At 57.7% G+C, this 21944-nt stretch overlaps 1 protein-coding gene across 3 annotated transcripts in view; it reads right to left on the bottom strand.

The window, feature by feature from the left end:
* Nucleotides 1-9126: 9126 nt before the first annotated feature.
* EPHB2 (EPH receptor B2) overlaps nucleotides 9127-21944 on the bottom strand; it is a 173541-nt gene continuing 160723 nt past the window's right edge. For all 3 annotated transcript variants that reach the window (XM_028512179.2, XM_036025507.1, XM_036025506.1), the window contains exons 10-16: nucleotides 17880-18002; nucleotides 17047-17294; nucleotides 15883-16098; nucleotides 14839-14988; nucleotides 13258-13451; nucleotides 11551-11706; nucleotides 9127-10999 (exon numbers count right to left, since the gene is read on the bottom strand). In XM_028512179.2, the coding sequence (XP_028367980.1) occupies nucleotides 10891-10999; nucleotides 11551-11706; nucleotides 13258-13451; nucleotides 14839-14988; nucleotides 15883-16098; nucleotides 17047-17294; nucleotides 17880-18002 (1196 nt within the window). In that variant the 3' untranslated portion in view covers nucleotides 9127-10890. The remainder of the gene's footprint in view (nucleotides 11000-11550; nucleotides 11707-13257; nucleotides 13452-14838; nucleotides 14989-15882; nucleotides 16099-17046; nucleotides 17295-17879; nucleotides 18003-21944) is intronic.

Raw genomic sequence — 21944 nt, 5'->3', positions numbered from 1 at the left:
TCCTTTTGTCGGTTGTCTAGACCTAAGAGAGTGTTGGATAACATGTTAATGTAGATTAAATTTAAAAGTGTGATATGGAGAACAGCACCCAAAATCGAGGACATACTCTTCCAGTATTTGAAACTATTATCTGATTCAGGAAAGAAGTGACTCGTGTCACTGGGGAATGAGTGAAGTTCCAACATACACCTTCACTTCTTCACTTTGATCTCAGTCCTTAACCCAAACGACAATGTCAACCAGCATTCACGAACCACATCTGGGGAGTCGGCCGACAAAATCTCAGCAGCACTTGCACCCCTAGGAGTAACCATCTCTGGGTGACTGTGCTCATTCCGTGGCAAAATGTGTGCGGTGGTGGTGCCCCTTCCCCAGACCACCCCCAACAAACTCCCCCGCTGGTGTGTCATAGTGGACTGAGTGCCGGCCTGTGAACCAAGGGATCGCCTGTTCGATTCCCAGCCAGGGCACATGCCTGGTTTGCGGGCCAGGTCCCCAGCGGGGGGGGATGGGGGAGGCAACCACACACTGGCGTTTCTCTCCCTCTCTTTCCCTCTCCCTTACCCTCTCTAAAAAATAAAAAAAGTAAATAAAATCTTTAAAAAATAGCAAAGACAAGCGCACTGGTTAGGGAACTACAATCTTCAGAAAAATTCCCTAGTCCCTCATTTCAACCAGATCGGCTGTTCCTGAGTTCTCACTATGGGAACATTCTGGGACCAAATGCCTGGCCTGAGACACAGCATTTCCGTATTTCGCTGTGTATAGCACACACTTATTTGCCCAAATTTTTGAGGGAAAAATAAAGATGCACATTATACACAGGTACAATGATTACACACCATTGGTATGATAATCCCACGTGTAATGTGCACAAAAACGTGGGTGTGCAGTATACACAGCAAAATACGGTACTAATGTCAGGAGTGGGAGTTCTGAAGATGGGATAAGCTTTGGTGCAACCTTCTCTGCTTCCCACCCCATCACTGCATCTCTAGGTCCCCACGCTGGCCTGGACCCTGGCGGGGGTGGCGAGCAGGAGGCAGGGAGTCAAATCCTCACCACTCCCCACCAGCCCCCGGGGCACCCAGCTTCCTCCCTGGGGCTCAGCTCTGGCCTGTTACCAGCCCCTGCCTCCAGGGGGCAGAGTGGCTCCATGGATGGGAGCGTTGCTCAACCTTCATCCCTTGCTTCCCACCGGGACAGGGAGGATCCCAGAGCCCTTCTGGCTGCCTGGCTGTCCGCAGGCACTCGTGCCGGCCCCCCCCCCCCCCCCCCCCCCCCCCCGTTCTCTGTTTCACTCTCACGCAGGTCTTGCAGGGTAGGGTCTGTCATGCTCTCTATGCCTGAATCCCGGGCTTTTGGGGGGACCTCCCCCTGCCCTCCTTGTTGCGTCCTCTTCAGACCTCCTCCCTTTAACTCAGGGGCCCCTCCCCCTCTGCCATGACTGTTTTAGCTCCTGGCTTGTTGTCAGGGCCCCCGGCCGCTCCAGCAGGACTCTTGACCTCAGGGAACTACGTGGGGTGATGCCCCTGACACCCTGGCCCTTCTGTTCCTCGACTCCCTCTCTTGCCTGGATCTGGCTGGACGTGCAGAAGACTGGACATTAGAAGTAGCCCCCCTGCCCCAACACAGGCCTGGCCTTTCCCCACACAGAGCGCAGGAAGCTCCGTTTAAAGGATGAAGCAGGACACGGTGCACAGAGCACTCGGAACCACGTCTGACAGAAAGCGAGTGCTGGGCGAGTTATCTGTGGTTGAGATGTGACCCAGGGGTGTGTGTGTGCGTGTGTGTGTAGTTGGATCAGTGTGGGGTGAGCTTGAACATGAGCCTGCACCCACGTGTGCGTGTGTATGTGTGAATATGTGGGCATGTGGGATTTGACGGCTTTGTGCGTGCCTGTGTGTCTGTGTGTGGCCGATGGCACCAATGAGTGTGTGTGGGGTAAAGGGGGCTCTTTATGCACATGCGTGTGTGGACAGGGGTGGGAGCCCGGGGCAGGCACCGCTCATGTCTTGCCGCCTTGGAACCAGCAGCAGCAGCAGCTGTAGAATCTCCAGTTTTACCATTGTGCCATCCAGGGGCCGGAAGGGGAGGAGGTGTCAGCAGTGGGTGCGGGGCGGGGGGTGGCTGGTGGCCCCGGGACTCTGCATGCTGAGCCACCAGGGCGTCTGGGGCAGAGCTGGTCCGGCAGACACTTTGGTTTACAGACAGACAGGTGTTGACAGACAGGTGTTGAGATCCCCTGGTGGGCCCGGCATTGTCCTGCCGGTGGAGAACGCAGCCGAGTGCGTGGCAGACGTGGGCCCCGGCCCTTCCCAGCCAACCCCCAGGAGCCAGCGCTTGTGTGTGCTACGCACTCGATGGGCTTCATTTCCTTTAATCCTCGCCCACGTGCTAGGAGTTAGATGTTATTGCCCCATTTCACAGACACGAACATGAGACCAAGAGCAGTTATGTGACTTCTCCACGGAGACATGGCCAACAAGCGACAGAGTTGGTGTTCACGTCCCAGGACCCCTGACAGCAGAGCTCAGACTCAAACCATTCTGATCACCCTTGGGGCTCCCAAAATCCCTTGGGAGTTACTGCTCCAGCTCAACGCCCCCCCTCAGCCCAGGCCAAATCCCCACCCCAGCCTTACCCCCAACCCCAGTCCCAGCCCTGGCCCTGGCCCTGGCCTCATCCTCAGCCCTGGAACACTCCTGCTCATGCTTCACAGCCGCGCCGGGACCTCCTGGGACCCCATGCATTCCCTGGGGAGCCTCGGCAAAAACGCCAAACCAAACCAGAAAAATCCTTGTGAGTCCACGTGACAATTTTTACAATTCACATTTATTTTGGGAAAAAAAATGGTTCTGCTAAAAATACTCCTACAAAGGCATTGGAGTAACAGGGCCAGGGGCCCGTGGACACAGCTGGTGAGATTTCCTTGGTCACAGCAGTGGGGGTGCAGGTCTGACCCATGGCCAGCGGGACCACGGCTGCATCGCCTCCCCATCCTCCAGCGTTATCAGGAAAACCCATGATTGTGACCGGAGGAAACAGGGGTCTGTGAAACCTGCCAAACGCCACCCCCCCACCCCCCACCAGGTTGAGAGCTCTGGCCTGCATGGCCCAGGCTGGAGCCAACACCTTGGGCTGGGGGTGGGGGCAGCCTGGGACAGAGGCTCACACAGTGGCTCTAGGAGCTTAGGATGTCCAAACACCCCCAAAGAGAGTGCCCCCTGGGGGTCTGGGATTTGACTGGGAAAGTGTCTGACAGCAGAGCGGGGCTGAGTGGGGTCACTGGTAGCAGCTTAGCACAGTGACTGTGCAGGCAGGTGCTGGGGGCGCAGACCACCCGCCGGCTGTGTGGCTGGGAAAGCCCCGCGCCCGCCCCTGGGTTTCCTCGTCTGTGGAGCAGGCACACGAGCTACACCCGCCTCCCAGAGCTGTGCGAGGGTTGAGTGAGACACTGTGTACAGAAAGGTAAGCGTGGCTTCAGGCTTGTCATTGGCACTCAGGCAGGAGCAGCTATGGTTAGGGTTTGGGGCTGAGCCCGGCCAGCCAGTCATCACTCTTCTCTGCACTCCAGAAGACCAGCTGTGAGTGAGGCTCCTGCCCGGCCGACCCACCCTGGGCCGACCTCAGAGGCCCGGCCTCCTGTGCCCTGCCCACCGGAGTTCCTGCCCATGGGAGGGAGAGCAGACTGGCTGATTGGTGAGCCCGGAGCAATCCACAGGCACCTGCTCCGCTGGCCTCCCAGATCCCACAGGCAGCGGCCCGAACTAGGAAGGGTTAAAGTGTCCTTGGAACAGGGCAGTGACGGTACGGTGGGTCCTGACGCTGCACCCTGAGTGCCAGCAGGAAGGCACCTGGCTCTGGGGTTTGCAGCAAGACCCTGTGGTTGCTCGGTGTTAAAATAAAAAAAAAAAAAAAGAAAGAGAGAAAAGAAGACCAGCTCTGCCCTGGAAGGCGGTGCACCTGGGCAGGTTCTTCAGCAAGTCCCTGGCCCGAGGCCTCCTCTTTGGAGGGAGCAGGGGTGGGTCCCACTCCAGATGAGTTCCACCCCAGACCTAGCCAGTGGGGCCCCCACTTGGCTCCTGAGCTGAGCTATTTAGCCCAACAGCCAGTGGGCACCCTGGCCTGCGTGGGGCTTTGCTCCGCTGGGACAGCCAGGTGTGGGCAGTGCAGCTGCTCCATCAGGCAGAGAACTGCAGCACGGCGGGAGGGGGCCCCTGTCAGGGTCCGCCTCTGACTCCGGTTCAATGGGGCCGTTGTCAGTGTTTGTTTTCAGCTTTTTTTAAAAGTCTTTTTAAAAAAGATTTTATCTATTTATTTTTAGAGAGGGAAGGGAGGGAGAGAGAGAGAGAGAGAAACATCAATGTGCGGTTGCTGGGGGTTATGGCCTGCAACCCAGGCATGTGCCCTGACTGGGAATCGAACCTGTGATGCTTTGGTTGGCAGCCTGTGCTCAATCCACTGAGCTACGCCAGCCAGGGCTCTTTTCAGCTTTTGCCCTCACCATCTCTCTCTCCCTCTCTCTCCTCTCTCCCTCTCTCTCCTCTCTCCCTCTCTCTCTCATTCCTGCTCTTTCTTTGTGCCAGGGTCCTCAGGTTTGGGGGCCAACAATGAAGCATGGGACTTGGGGTCTGGAAGCATGGACTCATATGGGGATAGAATGTTAAAAACGCGGAATCCTGCCATAGGAATCTTAGAATTATGGGGTTTTGCAATCTTAGAACCTTGGGATCTTTCACCCAGGCGGCTGGAATTCTGGGACTCTTGCAGTCTCAGCAGGGTCCCCAGTGCATGTGGTGCTGGCCCTGACCTCCCCCCTCCCTGCTCCCGTGTCCCGCCTCTAACTGGGGCTGTTAGACCCGGTAGAGACAAGGACCTTTGTTCCCTCCCCTCCCCTAGGGAGAGCCCCGTGTCTTAGTCTGGGCTGGGGGAAGGGGTGGGTGGGTGGGGGGCATGTGAAGCTCCAGGTCCAGCTGGAAGCCCCAGGCTGCCTTTGCCCGGCCCACCTGGCCAGGTGTGGAGTGAGCAGACCCCGGTGCCCTGGGGTCTCTGTAGGGTGGCCCTGGGTGAGCGGCAGGGCTGCTCTGCAATGTTAGGTTCTTGCCTTTTCTCGCTGTATCAGCTTCCCTGAGGCAGCCTTCATGCTGGGAAGCTAAACTCAGACAGACTCGGGGGCCGGGGGTCTTTCCAATTTTCCTGAAAGCTCAGCTCAGTCTGAACACATTCCTGAGGGTCAGCCCCACCCCCCACTGCACGGGTCCTAATCCATGTCTGAGTTGGGGCGTCTTATCTGACGGAGTCCTGCTTTCTCCTAATCCCCGTCCACGCCAGCCCCTCTCTCTGCAGACGCCAGGGCACAGGTCACCGTGGGGAAAGTGAGGAGAGGATTTCAGTCTGGAGGGATCTCCTGCAAGAGCTTGTTAAGGACAGAGGCTGCGGGGCCTGACCCTGGGGACTCCGACTCAGGGGGTTGGGAAGCAGCCCGTGAGCCTGCAGGCTGGACAAGAACGAGAGATTCTGATACAGGTGGGCGACGGCCACAGCTTTGAGAAATCCCGGGAGGTGGGACTCTGCTCCTCACCCGTGGAGCGGGGAAGGCAGCCCCTGTGAGATCCCTACACTCAGGGCCTCACGCTTGGTACGTGTCCACCAATTAGTGTGATCCCCGCGGCCGCGACCTCCTGCGACTGGCCTCCAGAGAGATGTCCCTGAGCTTTCCTGTGCCACAGAGCAAGGCCAAGCCACTTCCTGGGGCCGACACTGACCTTGGTTTCCGTGAAGGGAAGACCGGCCGGCCAGCTTTGAGGCTACTGGCTGTGCTGTTTTATGGCAGGACCCATTTCCTGGGGGCCTGGGTCAAGGCCAGCAGGCGGTGTGTGTGCGTGCACAGAGTGGCCCCCTAACTTCCCTCTGGGTTTCCCCAGCATAACAGGCTGTCATAAAGGGTGGGACCCCAGACCCTTCCAACCTGGCCCTGGTGATCCCACCAGAGCCAGGGCAGCTGGGGCAGAGGCGGCGTTCTTAAGCCGTGTGTATGCCACCACCCGCCTGCAGCTCCTCCTTGCACCAGGGCTCCGCTCTGTCCCCGCGGGACTCTGCCGTGTCCGCTGCCTGCCCGCCCACCCAGCCCGTGCTGCCGCCCGCATCTACTCAGCTCTGGTCCGGGCCCCGAAGCTCCCAGAGAGGCCTGGAGGCGCGGGGTGGGGATCGGTCAAACGCAGCCGAGTTCGGGATCAGGGAACATGAACTCCAACCCTGCTGTTCTGAGCAGCTGAAATGACTCTTCGGATTATCTGCGTCAGTGAGTGAGGAGGGAGAGCCAAACAGCGGGGCCTGGGGTCTCCTGGAATACATGAGGGTTTCTCCGGGGGGGCTCCTCCTTCCCGGGCAGGGGGCAGCTGCGAGGCATGCTGGCCCCACCCGATGGCCGAGCTGCCTCCTAGGACTGGATACTCGCACTGCTATGCTCCTGCTCAAGCCCCTGCTGTGGCTGGACTGTGTGTGACGTCCCAACGGCCTCACCTCCCACTACTCTCTCTGGCCCGTGCAGGCACAACTCCCCACTTTGGGAGCACTCCAGCCTCTGCATCTTTGGTTTTACTTTGCCTCCCACCTGGGATGACCTTGCTCTCAACTGCTGGCATTTTCAGGACAGCCTCCCCCATGAAGCCCTCCCTGATAACCCCAGCCCTTTTGAGCCTTCCCTTCTCTTACCAGCCAGCATCAGACACCAAGTGCTCTACATCCCGACTGAGTGTGTGGAGTGGGCATTGGGAGCAGATGAACATGACCTCACTCTGGCTGGGTAATCCTGAGCAAGCTACTTCCCGTCTCTGAGCCTCAGTTTCTCTCCCCCCCCCCCAACCTATGGGAGGAAATGATCCCTTTCACAGGACTGTGCTGCATAAAGTATTTTGCATGCCCGGCTCACCCAGTCCAATCCTCTCATTTTGCAGACGGGAGACTGAGGATCAGCGAAGGGAAGTGGCTTGCCCAGATCCATGTCTTCAGTTAGTGACAACAGCAAGGCACCACTCTGGTGGCAGGATGCATTTTCCCTAGCAACATGTGGCATCCTGTCCTTTGAATGCATGTACATTACTTTCCCTGGCAGGAGTCTTCCATCCTGTGGTACCAACTTGGAACTACGGGTGCCCAGGAGAGAGCCGGGAGTGGCCAAGCCCAGCACAGTGGGGCGGGAGGGTTGGGGGGGCAGGGTGGCCTGGGTCCTGGGTCCTTTCTGTGCTTCAGCCAGGTGTGAGGAAGAGCCAGGCAGAGGAGGGAGCTCCCAGTCTTCCAGAGATAAGCCCCTGATTCCAGAGGGTGCAAGGCTAGGGACTGTACACCAGGAGGTGGCAGAGAGCTCCCTGAGCGGTGGCCATGTGGGGACCAACTAGGAAAGTGGGAAAAGTCCAGCTGATGCCATCTGAGCAGGAAGCACCACGGGGCAGTAAACAGCCACTGCCCCGAGTCCCTGAAGTGTCCCCTACGCTGCCATCATCTATTCTTATGGGTCCGCCTACGTCTCACCAGTTGGTAGATAATATCACTCCTCAAGGAGGAGGCTGCTGATTATCAACAGTAACTCATTCTGGGGGGCTTCCGGAGCAGTCAGAGCAGTCAGAGGGGATGGCGCGGCTCTCTGTCACCCAGCCTGGCCCTGTGAAGATCTGCTTGTCACACCCACTTTAGAGCAGCTGGTCCCATTTCCACGGTGCCCTGGCCCGAGTTCACAAGGCAGCTTTCTTTCCTCAAGTACCAACTGTGTGCGGAGCAGCCGGAAACTCCTCTCACACTGCTGGGCAGGTGGGGCTGGCACTTGGGACGGTGGAGCCAGGAAAGGATTAGTAACCAGGCAGCGGGCGGCAGCTCAGAGCCGCCTGGGTGAGCAGCAAGGCCGGCCACTCCCTGCCAGGAAGCAGCAAGAGCTGGTGGGGGAGCTGCTCCGGCGGCAAGAGGCAGACACCCACCTGCACCCCTAACGGCCCCAGTGACATCTGGCGCCCTGAAGGGGAGACGCACAGGGTCGGGGTAGCACCCTTACTGTTGAGAAGCAGGCACGTGGGGGCCCAGGACCACTGAGGCCTTGGGGCCCCGGAGGGTGGAGGGGCAGACATGCTGGCCAGCAGACACCAGCCTAGCGGCTTAGGACTGGAAGCCATCTGACAGGAAGCATTGAGTGCCAGCCCCCCCATGGGGCCCCCAGAACAGTTGTGGGGGGGTGGTGCAGGCTGGAGAGACAGAATTAATCTGAAGAGCATCAGGGCAGCTCCCTCCAGAAGGTGACCTTGTGGACTCGGACAGCTGCCACCCGTGCCAGGCATCTTTGGGGCACAAAGGGCGGCAGGCTGGGCCACGGCTGGCCAGTTCTGGGGAAACCGGCCAAGGCCTTCCCCGTGGCTTGCTCTGCTGCCCCACCCCCTTCCCGGGGAGGCACGCTCTCCTCTAATCCCTTCCCTTTGCATCTCGGGCTCTGGAGAACAAGTGTGTGATGGACGATAGGCTGGTCCATGCTGGCTGCTCTCAGGGACCACTAAGAGCCTGAATCTGTAGCTGGCTACCTGTGACCTGATCTTCCCCACTGGCCGGTCTCCCATGGGCAGAGGGAAAGTTCCTGAGATGAGGCATCCCTGTCCTCCCCTCTTCAGATCCCCTGCCTTCTCCTTCTTCATAGAGGACCCTGGCTGTGTATGGGTAGGAGCCCATGTGCATGGAGGTCAGTTGGCCAGGGTAAGGTAATCATTCCTGAGGCTTTGACTGGGGGTCCGTGAGTACTCCGGCACCCTCACACTCCCACTATCACAGCTCACCTAACACCAGACTCCTGTCCTCGGGCCCCAGTGAGCTGAGGGCACCTGTCAACGCCCGCCTCCTGATGCATCCTGCAGAGGCACCGAACGCCGAGTTCTGAGCCACTTGCAAATCACGTCTTTCGTTGCCTGTGCTTTTGGAGCCAGAGCCAGGAAGGCCACGTAGACTTTACTGTTTTCCATGTGTTTCCCTAGCCCTGGACCTTCTATGACCCTGAGGGTGGAAAGGAGTCCCTTAGAAGAGCATCATGGGTCACTCGACAAGTCCCAAGGGTGCCAGCGTCTCTCTCTTGGAACTTACAGAGAACAAGGGTCATTTTATAGCTAAAGTGTTTATTTCCATTCAACTCACTAACCGATTGGTCCACTCAGGTGCCTGTGTTCGCTCACAGGAGGGAGACTGTGGCCAGACCCCTTGGCGGGTGGGTTTCCCCACGGCCCAGACCTCTCCGATCTGGGCCGAGGTCTGGAGGAGGGGAGGGGCGGGAGAGCAAGCACACACTTTCTCCCAGGGGGGAAAGGAGCATGCCTGGACATCTCCGAGGGTGATGCTCTGGAGGCTGGGGTATCACAGTGAATGAGCTGGGCCGGGCCTCCGCTGCAGCCTGGATTAGGCACCCCGAGGTGAGACTGGGCTCTGGCCATTGGAGGGCACTCAGGAACCTCCGAGGGGCCTACTTGCCTGGAGAGGACTGGATACGCCGGGGCAGGAGGAGAGTGGACAAGTGGGCGGAGATTTCTGGCTCTGCAGCCTCAGAGTCTGTACTTCCTGCTCAATCTGTTGCTTTCAAAAACAGTCCTGGGGGGAGGGGAGGCTGCTCCACCTTGGCCCCCACCTCTGGCCAAATCTCAGTCTATGAATGGCCCAGATGGCCTTGTGGCAGTTGGCTTTGGTGAGGCCTGGCAGCAGGTGGGAACTCTATTCGGGGAGAGGAGGGAAGGGTGTCAATGAAAACCATATAAAAATCCAGAAATGTGCATATAAAATCTCGCCCTTGGTGTATTGCCTAAGTCAGTAAGCAGAAAGCACCTTCTTCCTGGAGAAGGATCAAGTCCTCAAAAGGTAGGAAATGTCAAAGTGTCACTTCATTGTCATTAAAAAAACAAAAACAAAAACAAAAACCCCAACAAACAAACCCCCCCCCCCCAAAACCAAATTTGCCCCTGACCAAACTATCCCCCGTCCACAGACCGCTGTAAACAAACCCAGGCGCAGGACCGACCCTCCTCGGTGGCAGTTGCGGCTGATGGCAGTCACTGCAGCGTCAGCCCTCTGGGCGGGGCTGTCGGGGGCAGCCGCCGGCGTGCCGCGGACCTGGACCTGCAGACCTGGACTGCAGACCCGGGGGGCAGCCAGCCAGCCTCGGGAGGGCCGACCCTTCTGGTGTCCCTGTGTTCTCCGTGACCCAGGAAGACAAGAGTCCCTTTTCAGCCCCGTGAGCCCACAGGAGAAACGAGTCTCTTTCATTGGAGTTTCTGAAATAGTCTCCAAAGACAGAAAGATTCTTCTGTTTGCCCAGCGGCAGCGGGGGTGGGTGTTCCCAGAGTGGCTCCTGGCGGCGGTCCGTCCGTCTGCCGGGCACGCGGCCATCGGGCGAGACCTGGAGGGGCAGCCCCGGGGGTGGGAGGGCCGGGGGGCCCTGGTCTCTTCCCTTCACATTTGTTTTCCTGAAAGTGTGTCTCGGCTCTGGCCAGGTCGCCTTCCCAGAGGGAGTGGGAGAGAAACGGCTTCCGGTCTCCGACTGGACACATCGCACGGATCTCCCAAGCCCTTTCGTTTGCCCCCAAGAACGATGATCCCTTTCCTTGTGAGAATCCTCTTTAAAAAATATTCCTTGTACTTCCCGCCCCCTCCCAGGATCTGTTTTCTTTTGCCCCCCTTTCCCATTTTTTTCCAGCATCTGAGTTGCCCGTGTTCTCGGTGACGCCTGGTGGCTGGTGCGCTGCTTGGTTCTTCCTGTTGCCGTGGCCTCCTGGCAGGCGGCTGGCCCGTCAGTGGACAGAGAACCGGGGGGGCCAGCGTGTGGGGTGCAGGGGGCAGGGCCTGGAGGAAGCGGCGAGCCCGGGTTGCTGAACGTCAAACCTCCACAGACTGGATCTGGTTCATCTGTGCCCGCATCACCTGGATACTGTTCAGGATTTTTTTCTGGTGGCCAGCCAAGGTCACTCCAACCCGGAGAATGTCCCTTTGGGAGAGAAGCACGTGTGTTAGGGAAACGTGGGGGCGGGGGGGGACTTCGGGCCAGGTGGAGAGCTGTCTGGGCTTCTCCCGGGGTTTCCTGCTAAAGAGAGCAAGAGAAGGGGTGAGGGGCGTAGGGGAGTGGGTGGGCGCTGGGCCGAAGGGGGGGCTACAGGAGGTGGAAGGAGCATGTGGCTAGGAGTCCGGGCACCGAGATGCGCTTGTCTCCTCCACCCCGGTGAAGGGGAAGGCGAAGGGGAAGGGGAAGGGGAAGGGAGCCTGCACTTCCTAGGCACCCATTGACTCCCTATACCCTTGGCTCTTCCCATGAAGCCCCAGGTTACAGATGGAAAACTGGGGCTGAGGGAGGCTCTGTGAGTGCCCAGGGTCACGCAGCCAGCAGGTGGGTGGAAGGCAGACCTGGGTGTTGATCGGAAGGTGACTCCAAAGCTGGCCGTCTCACCCCTTGGTCCCCACATGCCTGCCGGGACGGGGTCTGTGTTTCACCCTCCAGAACCTCCCACTTGGTCGGGTGGGTGGGGGCGGCTGGGCACTTACTCCATCATCATCTGAGACACAACATCGAAGGAGGTGAAGCCGGCGTTGGCGAAGCTCTCCTTGTACTGCCCCATCTTGATGGCCTCTAGCCACTCGTCCACCGTGTTAAAGCTGGTGTAGTCGGGGACCGTGCGGTCCAGCAGCGGCAGGTTGATTCTAGGGGCAGGGCGGGTGACAGAGATGGTTGGCCAGGGGCCAGGGCACGCGCTGGCCTGGGGATGAGGGTGAGGGTGAGGACGGGCTGCAGGTGTGCCCTCCCGTGTGCGTCTGTCAGCGTGAGCAGGGTGAGGGTGTGTGTGTGTATGCATGTATTTCTGTGTGGGCAGGCGTGAGTTTGAACCATGCACACGTGCACACATGTGTGTGTGTGAGGAAGATGGGGCAACCTGGAAAGTCTGGGGAAGCCTCCGCAGGGGCTGCTGGGAGGCTGGCCCTTGTGTGAGGCGGGGCACTCTTCCAGTTCCAGCAGGAGGGGTTCAGCTGCGCGAACTGCTGATGATCCCCTGTCTCCGCCCCCAGTGCCACCGTCTGACCTTGTCCACCCTGGTTATGCTGTAGGAAGCTGACCCTGTGAACTGCATCTCCAAAGTCCAGACAAAGCTGCTTCATTAATGGGAACGGCTTCCCGGCTGGCTCTGAGTGAAGCGACCCTCAGGAGGCTAAAAGCTCAGAGTATTTGTATCTGGAGAGTCAGGAGCTGCTGACTCAGGGTCAAGGTGAGAAGCCACAGGTAGAGGCAGACACGAAGATCTGTTGGCCACAAGAACTTGGCAGGTGAAGGGCTTGGGCCCCAAAAGTCTCTGGACACAGCCAGTCCTGGACCCCAAGGACACCTGCCCCTCAGTGTGACTGAAGGTCCCAGAAGGTGCAGGGTCACAAGTGGGGCCCGTGACGGCACCCAAGCAGGGCAGTGATGGCTACTGGCTGATGCATTCCGCTGTGGGGACTCACGTGTGTGTGGTGAGTGTGTACTGCTGAGTGTGTACATGTTTTGGTGCCTATGGATGTATGCAGGTGTGAATCTGAGAATGGGTGTGCATCCATGTGTGAGATTGTGTGTGTGTGTGTGAGAACACAAGCATGAGCATTTGTGCCTATGTTCATGCATATGATTAGAACTATGTTCTTGTGTGTGCATATGGGTAGGATCGTGGTCTCATGTGCACGTGGGTAGGACTGTTCTTGTGTGTACATGTGTGTGTGTAGGACTGTGTTATCATGTGTGCACATGGGCAGGACTGTGTTCTCGTGTGAACATGTGGGTAGGATAGTGGTCTCATGTGTGCATGTGTGTAGGGCTGTGTTCTCATGTGTGCATGTGGGTAGGACTGTATTCTCGTGTGTGCATGTGGGTAGGACTGTGTTCTTGTGTTGGGGGGATTGTGTCAAGGAGGATGCAGAGGCGAGTCCGAGCATACAGGTCTGAGTGTGCGGGTAGTCAGGGAGGAAACTCAGTGATGAGGAAATCTATTCACCAACCAAGCTAACTTTCCATCAATGTTGTCCTACCTGACCATGTTTTACAAGTGCGTCCTCTACCACCCAGCATGCATTGTGTCCTGCACGCCTCTGCACCCCAAGGCAGCGCAAACACCCCACAAGCTATCTTTCCCCATCCCTGTTTAGGCAGAGTGTCTGCCCCAAGCAGGGGGAGGGCATGTGGAGAGGGTAAGGGCCACACAGAGAGGGGGCAGGGCTGGGCCATACCCGGAGGAGAGGGGCGCCATGGCTTTGAGGCTGTTGGGGTTGCGGATCATCTTGTCCAGCGTGTTGACAATCTGACCAAACTTGGGCCGGTGGTTGCGGTCCTTCTGCCAGCAGTCCAGCATGAGCTGGTGCAGGGCGCTTGGGCAGTCCATGGGCGGTGGTAGCCGGTAGTCCTGCTCTATGGCATTGATCACCTGGGGACGACACGGGGGCTGAGCGGGGCTGGCTGGGTGGGTACGAGCACCTGCCCCCTGGCCTGGCCTATCTTGCCCCCAGTGCATCTCAGAACACTCCTCTTGGGTTGCTCGCCACCTCTTCCAGGCAGCCCCAGGGATGGACCTCACCTGGGTTCCCACCAGGTACAGCCTCAGTCAGTCTGACCTGGCAGCTGGGTACTTGCCTCCTCCTGCCCCAGTCTTGGGACAGCAGAACTCCATCCCTGACACAGCCTCTCAGGACCCACCCTCCCTCTCATCTCTGAGCCCCCTTCTGGCTTTGATGGCCCTGAGGGCTCCTCCTTCTGGCCCTTGACCCCCGAGTGGCTGCACTCTTGATTCCAGTGCCATTGATGCTCCACGTGAGACACCTTCCTTGTCAGGCCTCGCAGCACAGCCTTGGACCCCCTTCCCGCCACCCCTGCTGGCTCCTCTGTCGGGGAAGGGAGCGCAGACACCTCTCTCCAGCCTGTCCTGCCAGCAGGGCCAGACTCATCTGCCAGCTTGATGGCAGCAGCAAAGGGTAGGGGTGTCACCCTCCCTGCTCAAGAGGCTTCTTCAAGTCCTCCTTGTTCTGCATGGCTGCAGAGTGGAATCCCTCGAGTTGACTTTCCAACACCCCGTTATTGAACCCCACCGACCTTTCCGACTAGCTTTCCCCTCCACTGCTCCCCAGCACGGCCCCTCATCATCGCACTCTGGCCTCTGCTCACGCTGCTCTTTCCACGGAACCCCTCCCGTCCACAAGTCCCGCTGCTGTGTGCGTGCCCCTGCCCTGAGAACGCTTCCTGGCTGCCCCTGCCCACACTGCTCTTGCCTCTACCGCTGCCTTCTCCCATTTAGCATCCGATGGTAACAGTTCCTGATAACTTTATCTGGGTGAGGGGCAGACACAGTCTCATTCAGGGCTGGACACAAGCTGGATACATCCTAAAGATTTGCTGTTTTGTGCCCCTGGCTGGCATAGCTCAGTGGATTAAGCATGGGCTGGGAACCAAAGTGTCCCAGGTTCGATTCCCAGCCAGGGTACATGCCTGGGTTGCAGGCCATAACCCCCAGCAACCGCACATTGATGTTTCTCTCTCTCTCTCTATCTCCCTCACTTCCATCTCTAAAAATAAATAAATAAAATATAAAAAAAAAAGATTTGCTGCTTTGTAGATGGTGGGCCTTTCCTACTCCTGGCCCCCTGGAGCGTCCAGGGTCCTGGGCAGACATCTGAATCAGCCATTATTGGGCTGGGTGCTGCCCTCGCCTGGGATCTGAGCCCTTGCTCCCACTCTCCCGGAGACCAGCAAAAGGCCAGGATGCTGGATCTTCCCCTCCTTGATTGGCTGGTCAGAGAGGGGCTCTCTCAGAGACTTACGTCCTGGTTGGTCATGTCCCAGTAGGGCCGCTCCCCGTAGGACATCACCTCCCACATGACGATGCCGTAGCTCCACACGTCGCTGGCCGAGGTGAACTTCCGGTACTGGATGGCTTCTGGGGCCGTCCAGCGGATGGGGATCTTCCCCCCCTGGGCAACAGAACGAGGAGGGTTGAGGGGTGGGAGGCTGAGCGGGCTGGCCTCTGCTCTCGGCACGCCCCACCTACGCCCTTTGCGGCAGCAGTCGTGCGGGGCTTCCTACTGCTCCCCCAAGTCACGGCACTGCTGCAGACCGCCGGGGACTGGCACGGGCCGCTCCTCGGCACGAAGTAAGTGCCTTTTCCCACTCTGACACCTGGACGCCTCCTTCTCAACCTTTAAGTCCCTCTGACAGTCTTTTTCCTTCAGTCCCAAAGAGTGGCTCACTCTGTTTAATCCTACAACCGGACCCCACGTTTCTCCATCAAACTGGCACTTCTTACACAGCACAGTCCGTAGGCAGACCATCTGCTCCTCGCCTGGCTCCGACTGTACCACCTCCGAGCTCTCTGAGGGCAGGGACTGTATCCTGTTCCTTTCTGCCTAAAACCCTTCAACAACCCCAACTGCTTTCAGGAGAGACTCGTGAGCACGGGCATCAGGATCTCCAAGATCTGGCCACCCATTCTTGCCCGCCACCTCTCCCCTCACGGCCTGTCCTCCAGGGTCACTTGGCCATGAAAACATGGCGTCTGATGAACTTTTACTGGCCTTTCAGCTTTCAGTTCAGGCATCATCATCCCTTCCAGCAAGCCCTCCTCTGCCTCCCCAGGCTGGTGTCCTGGCCAATCCAGCCCTGTCACTCCACGTTGCTCTGTACATGTGTCCCCACCAGCCTGCGTGCTCCAAGACGGCAGGAACCTGGTGGTTCTGTCCCTGTATCTCCAGGGCCCGGCGCAGAGCCGGCACGAGCAGCTGTCTGTGAACACGCACTGCAGGGAGAGATGGAGGTGTACGCCCTCTCTCCTGACACCGTGTGTCCGGTGTCATCTGCCCCCAGCTTACCAGGGCGCTGGTGTAGGTGGGGTCTGATGTGTCGTCCTCCAGAAAGCGCGAGAGGCCGAAGTCAGACACCTTGCAGACCAGGTTGCTGTTGACGAGGATGTTGCGGGCGGCCAGGTCTCGGTGGACGTAGTTCATGTCCGCCAGGTACTTCATGCCGGCCGCGATGCCCCGCAGCATGCCCACCAGCTGGATGACTGTGAACTGCCCGTCGTTTTGCTTCAGGGGGAGGGGAGAAAATGCAGAGTAAATGGAAGGGTGTGAACTGGACTCTGGGTCATCTTCACAATCAGAAGCCAGGACCCTGCCACCCTGGCCTAGCTCCTTGTGAGAAGGGCTCAGGTGCTTGGGGACCTTAGGCCCAGGAGAGGCCAGTTTCGGGGTGGTGGAGAGAACAGACTGTGCAGCAGACACAGCTGGTTTGAATCTGGCGTTACCCCTCGCTGGCTGTGTGACCTTGGACAAGTGTCCTAACCTCTCTGAGTCTCAGTTTTTTCCTCTGTGTGTTGAATGGGGATGAGTGACATCCACCTCCCAGTGCTGCCTGTGCTAAACGAGAGGGTGCATGGAAGGGGCCTGGCACCCACTGGGTGCTTGAAAGTATCTGCTGGATGGCAGTTGGCCCAATGGCATGCTTCTGACTCCTCACCAGTGCTCTTTGTCTGCCTGGTTGACTGTGACCTTCTCGGGGGCCTGAAACGTTCCTGTTGGCCTTGTGCTCTGAACTCCTCCCCCTGGCCTGCAGTGCTTTGGAGGGATCCAAAATCTGGTGAAAATTCTGGAGAATTCAGGTCAAAAGCCCTAGCTTTCACCTTGACCCTCTGGATGACCCTGGTCAAACGCTACCTTTCTTTGAGCCTCAGTTTTCCCTTACGCATAATGAGAAGGCTGTCTAAGAGCACAGGCGGCAACAGATTTCACATTGTGTGCCAACTCTGATCAACTGGTTGTGGTTTCCTGGAGATTTGCTTTGAGCGTGGCTGGAAAGACTTCTGGGATTGATTAGTGATGCCTGCTGTGGGTAAGGGAATGGAAAGTGGCAACATGCCAGCCATTCCTGATCTAGATGTTTTCCCAGACCCTTCCAGGTTCTGACAGTAGGAAGCTATGTCCCCCACTCCTTTTCCTGCCCCGCTCATGGTCCCTGGCACTCTCGGCTTCCCCTACCCGGAGGAAGGAGTCCAGGGAGCCGTTCTCCATGAACTCGGTGATGATCATCACGGGCGTGCTCTTGGTGACGACACCCTCCAGGTGAATGACGTTGGGGTGGTCGAACTGGCCCATGATGGAGGCCTCGCTCAGGAAGTCCCGGCGCTGCTTCTCGGTGTAGCCCGACTTGAGCGTCTTGATGGCTACGAAGATCTCTCTCTTGCCTGGCAGTTTCAGGTGGCCACTGCACACCTCGCCGAACTCCCCTGGATAGACACACGGAGAGAGGCAAGGTGTCACCTGCCAGGAGGAAGTGCCACCTCCCTGTTCCCTGTAACCTCCACCCCTGTGGCCTCCTCAAAGGCCAACTACATCCTTTCGGGCACAGAAGCCCTTTGTGGTAGAATATGGGGGCCCAAGAAAGCCCCAGCCACCTTTGGGAGTGGGAGTAAAGTCTTCGTGGCTGCCCCGTGATGACTGCATGGGCGTGGGGTGAGGATGGAGGGGAACATGGAGAGAGGGGGGGAGGGACGTGGGATGGACGGTGGGAGGGCAAAGCGCTGGGGACTGAGTCCAGAGCACTGGCTCCAGACCCGGCTCAGCCTCTGATGTGAGGTGCCAGCTCCTCCCCAGACCCGTACCTCACTTCCCCTATATGTTGTGGGGGCACTTTTACTGGGTGACCTCTGAGGGCCTTTTCCACCCTGGGCATTCTCAGCCTTCAGGCCCTGGGGTGTTCTCTGAGGCTCCTGCCCTGCACCCTACCTTCTGTCCCAGCAGCACACACTGCGGTGGCCGCCCCACCTATATCTGAGGCCATAGTACCTTGAGGGGGGGCACCAGCCACCTACCTGCTCCGATCACCTGCTCGATTTTGACACAGGAGATGTCAATTTCCTTGGCAAACTCCCGCACGGCGTCATTGGGGTCCTCGTAGGTGAAAGGGTCGATGTAGATCTTCATGCCTGGGGTCACTGGGGGATAAGACCAGGCTTGGTCACATGCACAGACTCAAGATGGGGACAAGTGGAAAGGCGAGGGCCAGTCCATGCACGGAGGGAAATACACTCCCAGGGCCCCCTGAAGAACTGGGCAACCCCCTGTGGGTCACTTGACCTCTCTGGGCCTCAGTGAGCACATGAGCACTGAGTAGAAGGGGGAGGGGGACAGACTGCTCAGCAGGGGCAGGGAGAGCAAATGAGTTCTAGCTTCTGTTCCAGCTCTTACTGGTGAGGAATGAATTCCTGGAGCTGCTAGAAGACTATCAGGATTGATTAGCAATGTCTGTTACAGGTGTGGGCATAAAAGGAAAAGAAGAGTGGATACATTTGTCACTCTTGAGATAGAGAATCAGGGAGGCCAAAGGAAAGGAAAAGGAAGTCAAGAAGGAAGGGAGAGAATTACAACGAACGTGCAGAGAGAGCAGGCAACAGACCATGTTCTTGGGCTTCTGCCAAGGAGGTCTCCCTATATTTCAAGGCCTAACTCAAGCCTCCTCTCCGCTCAGCAGACTTTGGCTGCCTCAGCCCCCCCAGGCAGCCCCAGAGCCTGGAGGGCTGCCTCACCGGCGTCTGAGTACCCATGGCCCCTGGGACTACCTCCTGGATCCCCCACTAGCCAAGTCTTAAACCTTTCTGGATCTCAGATTCCCTGCTGATCAGCTTTAGGCAGGACATGGATATATTAATTACTGATCTGGTGTGCATTTTTATTTTTTGACACAGGAAGGGAGGAGGTGACCTGGATATGAAAGACCTAATTCTGACCCCAGTGTGGAGTCCACAAAAGCTTTGAAAGAAGGGAAAGATGGTCCATCCCTCATCGCTCCTCTCAGATAACTGGTCTTCTGCCGCCCAGATCACCTGGCCCTCTGCCGGCCCAGGCCCCCCTCTTGCTTCCCCAGCTCCTGGCCCACACTCTCCTGCCACTCCGGGAGCTTTTGGCAGCAGCTGTAGGAGTTGGGAGCTGGGGTCCCTGGACCATAGCCAGGCTTGGCAGGTTGGTAAGTGGGGCCATCCACCCTGCTCAGCTGCGTGACCTTGGACATGTTCGTTGATGACTCTCAGCCTCTGTTTCAGTCATTCCAGGAATGTAGGAGGCGGAACCTCTAAAGAGGGGTTGACAAACTGGCCCACTGTCTGTTTCGTAATCAGGTTTTATAAATAAAGTTTTATTGGAACACAACCACCCACATTCCTTTGCCTGTGGCTGCTTTTATACTACAGTGACTGAGTTAAGTAGTTAAAACAGAGACCATATGGCTCGGAAGCCTCAAGTATTTACTATCTGGCCCTTTATGGAAAAATTTCCCAACTGCTGCTCTTACACACACGAGCTTCACTTCGGATCGTTTGTCTGTCTAGCCCATCAGGTTGGGGTTTCTTCATTGGAGTCTGTGAACCACTGGGCAGTCCCGGGGGTGGTGGTGGGGGTTTGGGGGGACAGACAGGGGTGGAGTCCGGTAACCTCCTCGCATGGGATGCACTTATTATTATTGCCTTTTTGAATTAGAAAAGTACTGAATGTTCCTTTAGCCTGAACATTCTGGAACTATTGCTGAAAAGAAAAGTTTTCCAAAATCTATCCCCGAGAACGGATTTTTCTGGATTCTCCTATCTTGTAATTTTACATGCACACGTATCCAAACTTTTGTTTCTCTGGCCACAGGGTCCCAAACTGTTGGCAGTCTCAGTGAAGCCTAGGACACCCCCCTTCCAGGGAGGTTAACCACTGTCCTAGACTGTGGCAGCCTGCGGGCGGGGGTGGGCACGTGGGCTTTTCTCCTGCCTCCCTCCCCTGGCACGCCGCAGAGAGCTGTGCACACGACACTCGGTGTCGGTGGCGCTGGGCAGACTCCAGAGGACAGGGACAGAGGCACAGCAGCTGCCACCGACTGAGCCCTGTGTCCGTGCCCGATGCCGTGCCAGCCTCTGGATGTGCCTCCTCTCCTCTCCTCCGCCCGACAACTCTGGGAGGAAGGGGTCATTGTTCTCATTTCACACACAAGGAAACCGCAGCTCAGGGGCACGTCGTCCGTCTGCCCGAGGCCACACAGCTAGCAAACGGCACGGCCAGGATTTGAACCCAGTCTGTCAGGCTTGAGCCTAGGGCTTGCACTCTGAATCGGCATGCTCACTGCCTCCTGGACGAAATCCAGCCAGATCTGGCACGTGCGTCTTCCTCCCCCAAGTCAGCCCTCCTTGGAGCAGGGACATGGGCTCTCTGGAGATACTCCCTTTCGTTTGATCAAACTCAGTGACTGGCCTGTGGGTCTTGGGACCGACCTGCAGCCTCCTTCCTAACAGAACTGGGGGAAGCTCTTGCTGCCAGGGCAGCTTGGGCAGCTGAGCAGAAGCACAGGTAGGAGCTCAATCCTGCCTGGGGGCTGCCAACCGATCAGACGCCGCCCCCAGCCTTGGCCAGGAGCGATGACCAGGAGGGCTCTCCAGCGCTCAGGAGGGGCAAGTGCCTTCCCCTGGCGTTCCGAGCTCTCAGGGATGGCCCCACCGACAGCTCCTGGTCCTCTACGTGCCAGCGAAAAGGAAGCATTTACCCAGAGGTCGCGGACACGCCTCATGATTTCTCGTCTCCATGCTTTTGTTCAGGTGGTTCCCTCCACCTGGAATGCCCTTCTCTTCCTCTTTGTATCCAGACCAAATGCCACCTCCTCTGTGAAGTCTGCCCGGATCCCTCCAGTGGAGACCCATGCTTTCTCCTCAGGCCCCCTTAGCCCTGTCTCCACACCCACTCCTACAGCCCTGATGTCTGTGTGTGTATATATATGTATATATGTGTATGTATATATATATATATATATATATATGTTTTACGTCATATTGGGGCTTCCAGACATGCATGCCCAGAGCCCACACCACCCTTTTCTGTTCCAGCGCTTTGGAAAAAACAAAACAAAACAAAACAAAAAAACAGTCCTGCTCAGACCAGGGCGCGAGGCTGAGCTTCAGAACGCGCTGCTCTCTGAACAAATCCCGGAGTCTATTTTTAAAACAAGCCCCTGCTGCCATCTTTCTGCTGGTTACGTACGACTCAAGCTCCAAACAGTGTTGCTCCCAAATGGCTCCAGGTGACGGCTGTGCGCGCCTACCTGACGCTAGCGCCGTGGGTGCAGGCAGCCCCGTTTGGCGCAGCGTGAGCCAGACTCCCCGGGCTCGCACCCGGCTCCCGCCCTGAGCGGCTGTGGGCCCGCTCGGTGCCTGCGACTCCCGCGCACAGTGGGACGGGACGTTGCCGGGATGAAGTGAGGCGACGCCCGAAGAGCATTAAGATAGTTCTTGGCACACGGAACACGGTCCATATGTTTAGCCGCAGCTACGATCACGGTTTCATTGCTTGGGGAACGGGGGGCGCGATGTGATGGATGGCGTTTAAGGTGCAGGTGATTTTTGTAACTGTGTAGTTAACCGCATCTGCCTTTTTATCACGCTGCTCCCATTGCTTTTACGCTTAGAGAGTCCTTTTCCATCCACAATCGGCTTAAATAGTTATCTAAATTGTCTTCCGGAAATTTTAATGGTTTAATCATTTTTACATTTATGTCTACAGCGATAGGGAAGCCCACGAATTTATCTTTGAGCTGAGCTTTACCCAGAGGCTTAATACCTAGAATTCCTTGACTCTGCCCTCTCTTGTACACCCCACTTCCAACCCTGCAGCAAAGTTGGGGGCTCTGCCTTCAGAATAGCTCAGAATCCAACCACCTCCCACATCTCCACGCGGCCATGCTGGTCCAGCTGCCGTCGATCCCTCCCGGGGCCACACTAATGGCCACCTCATGGGTCCCCCGCTTCTGCCCTTGCCCAGTGCACCCCGGCCTCTCCCGAGCATTTTCTACATGGCAGCCAGGGCAGTCCTGTCAGAACTAACTCAGAGCACGGCAGTCTTTTGCTCAGACTCTT

The sequence above is a fragment of the Phyllostomus discolor genome, chromosome 5 (genome assembly GCF_004126475.2).
Source record: "Phyllostomus discolor isolate MPI-MPIP mPhyDis1 chromosome 5, mPhyDis1.pri.v3, whole genome shotgun sequence".
Taxonomy (NCBI): Eukaryota; Metazoa; Chordata; class Mammalia; order Chiroptera; family Phyllostomidae; genus Phyllostomus; species Phyllostomus discolor.
This window is presented reverse-complemented; position numbering and strand designations above follow the sequence as displayed.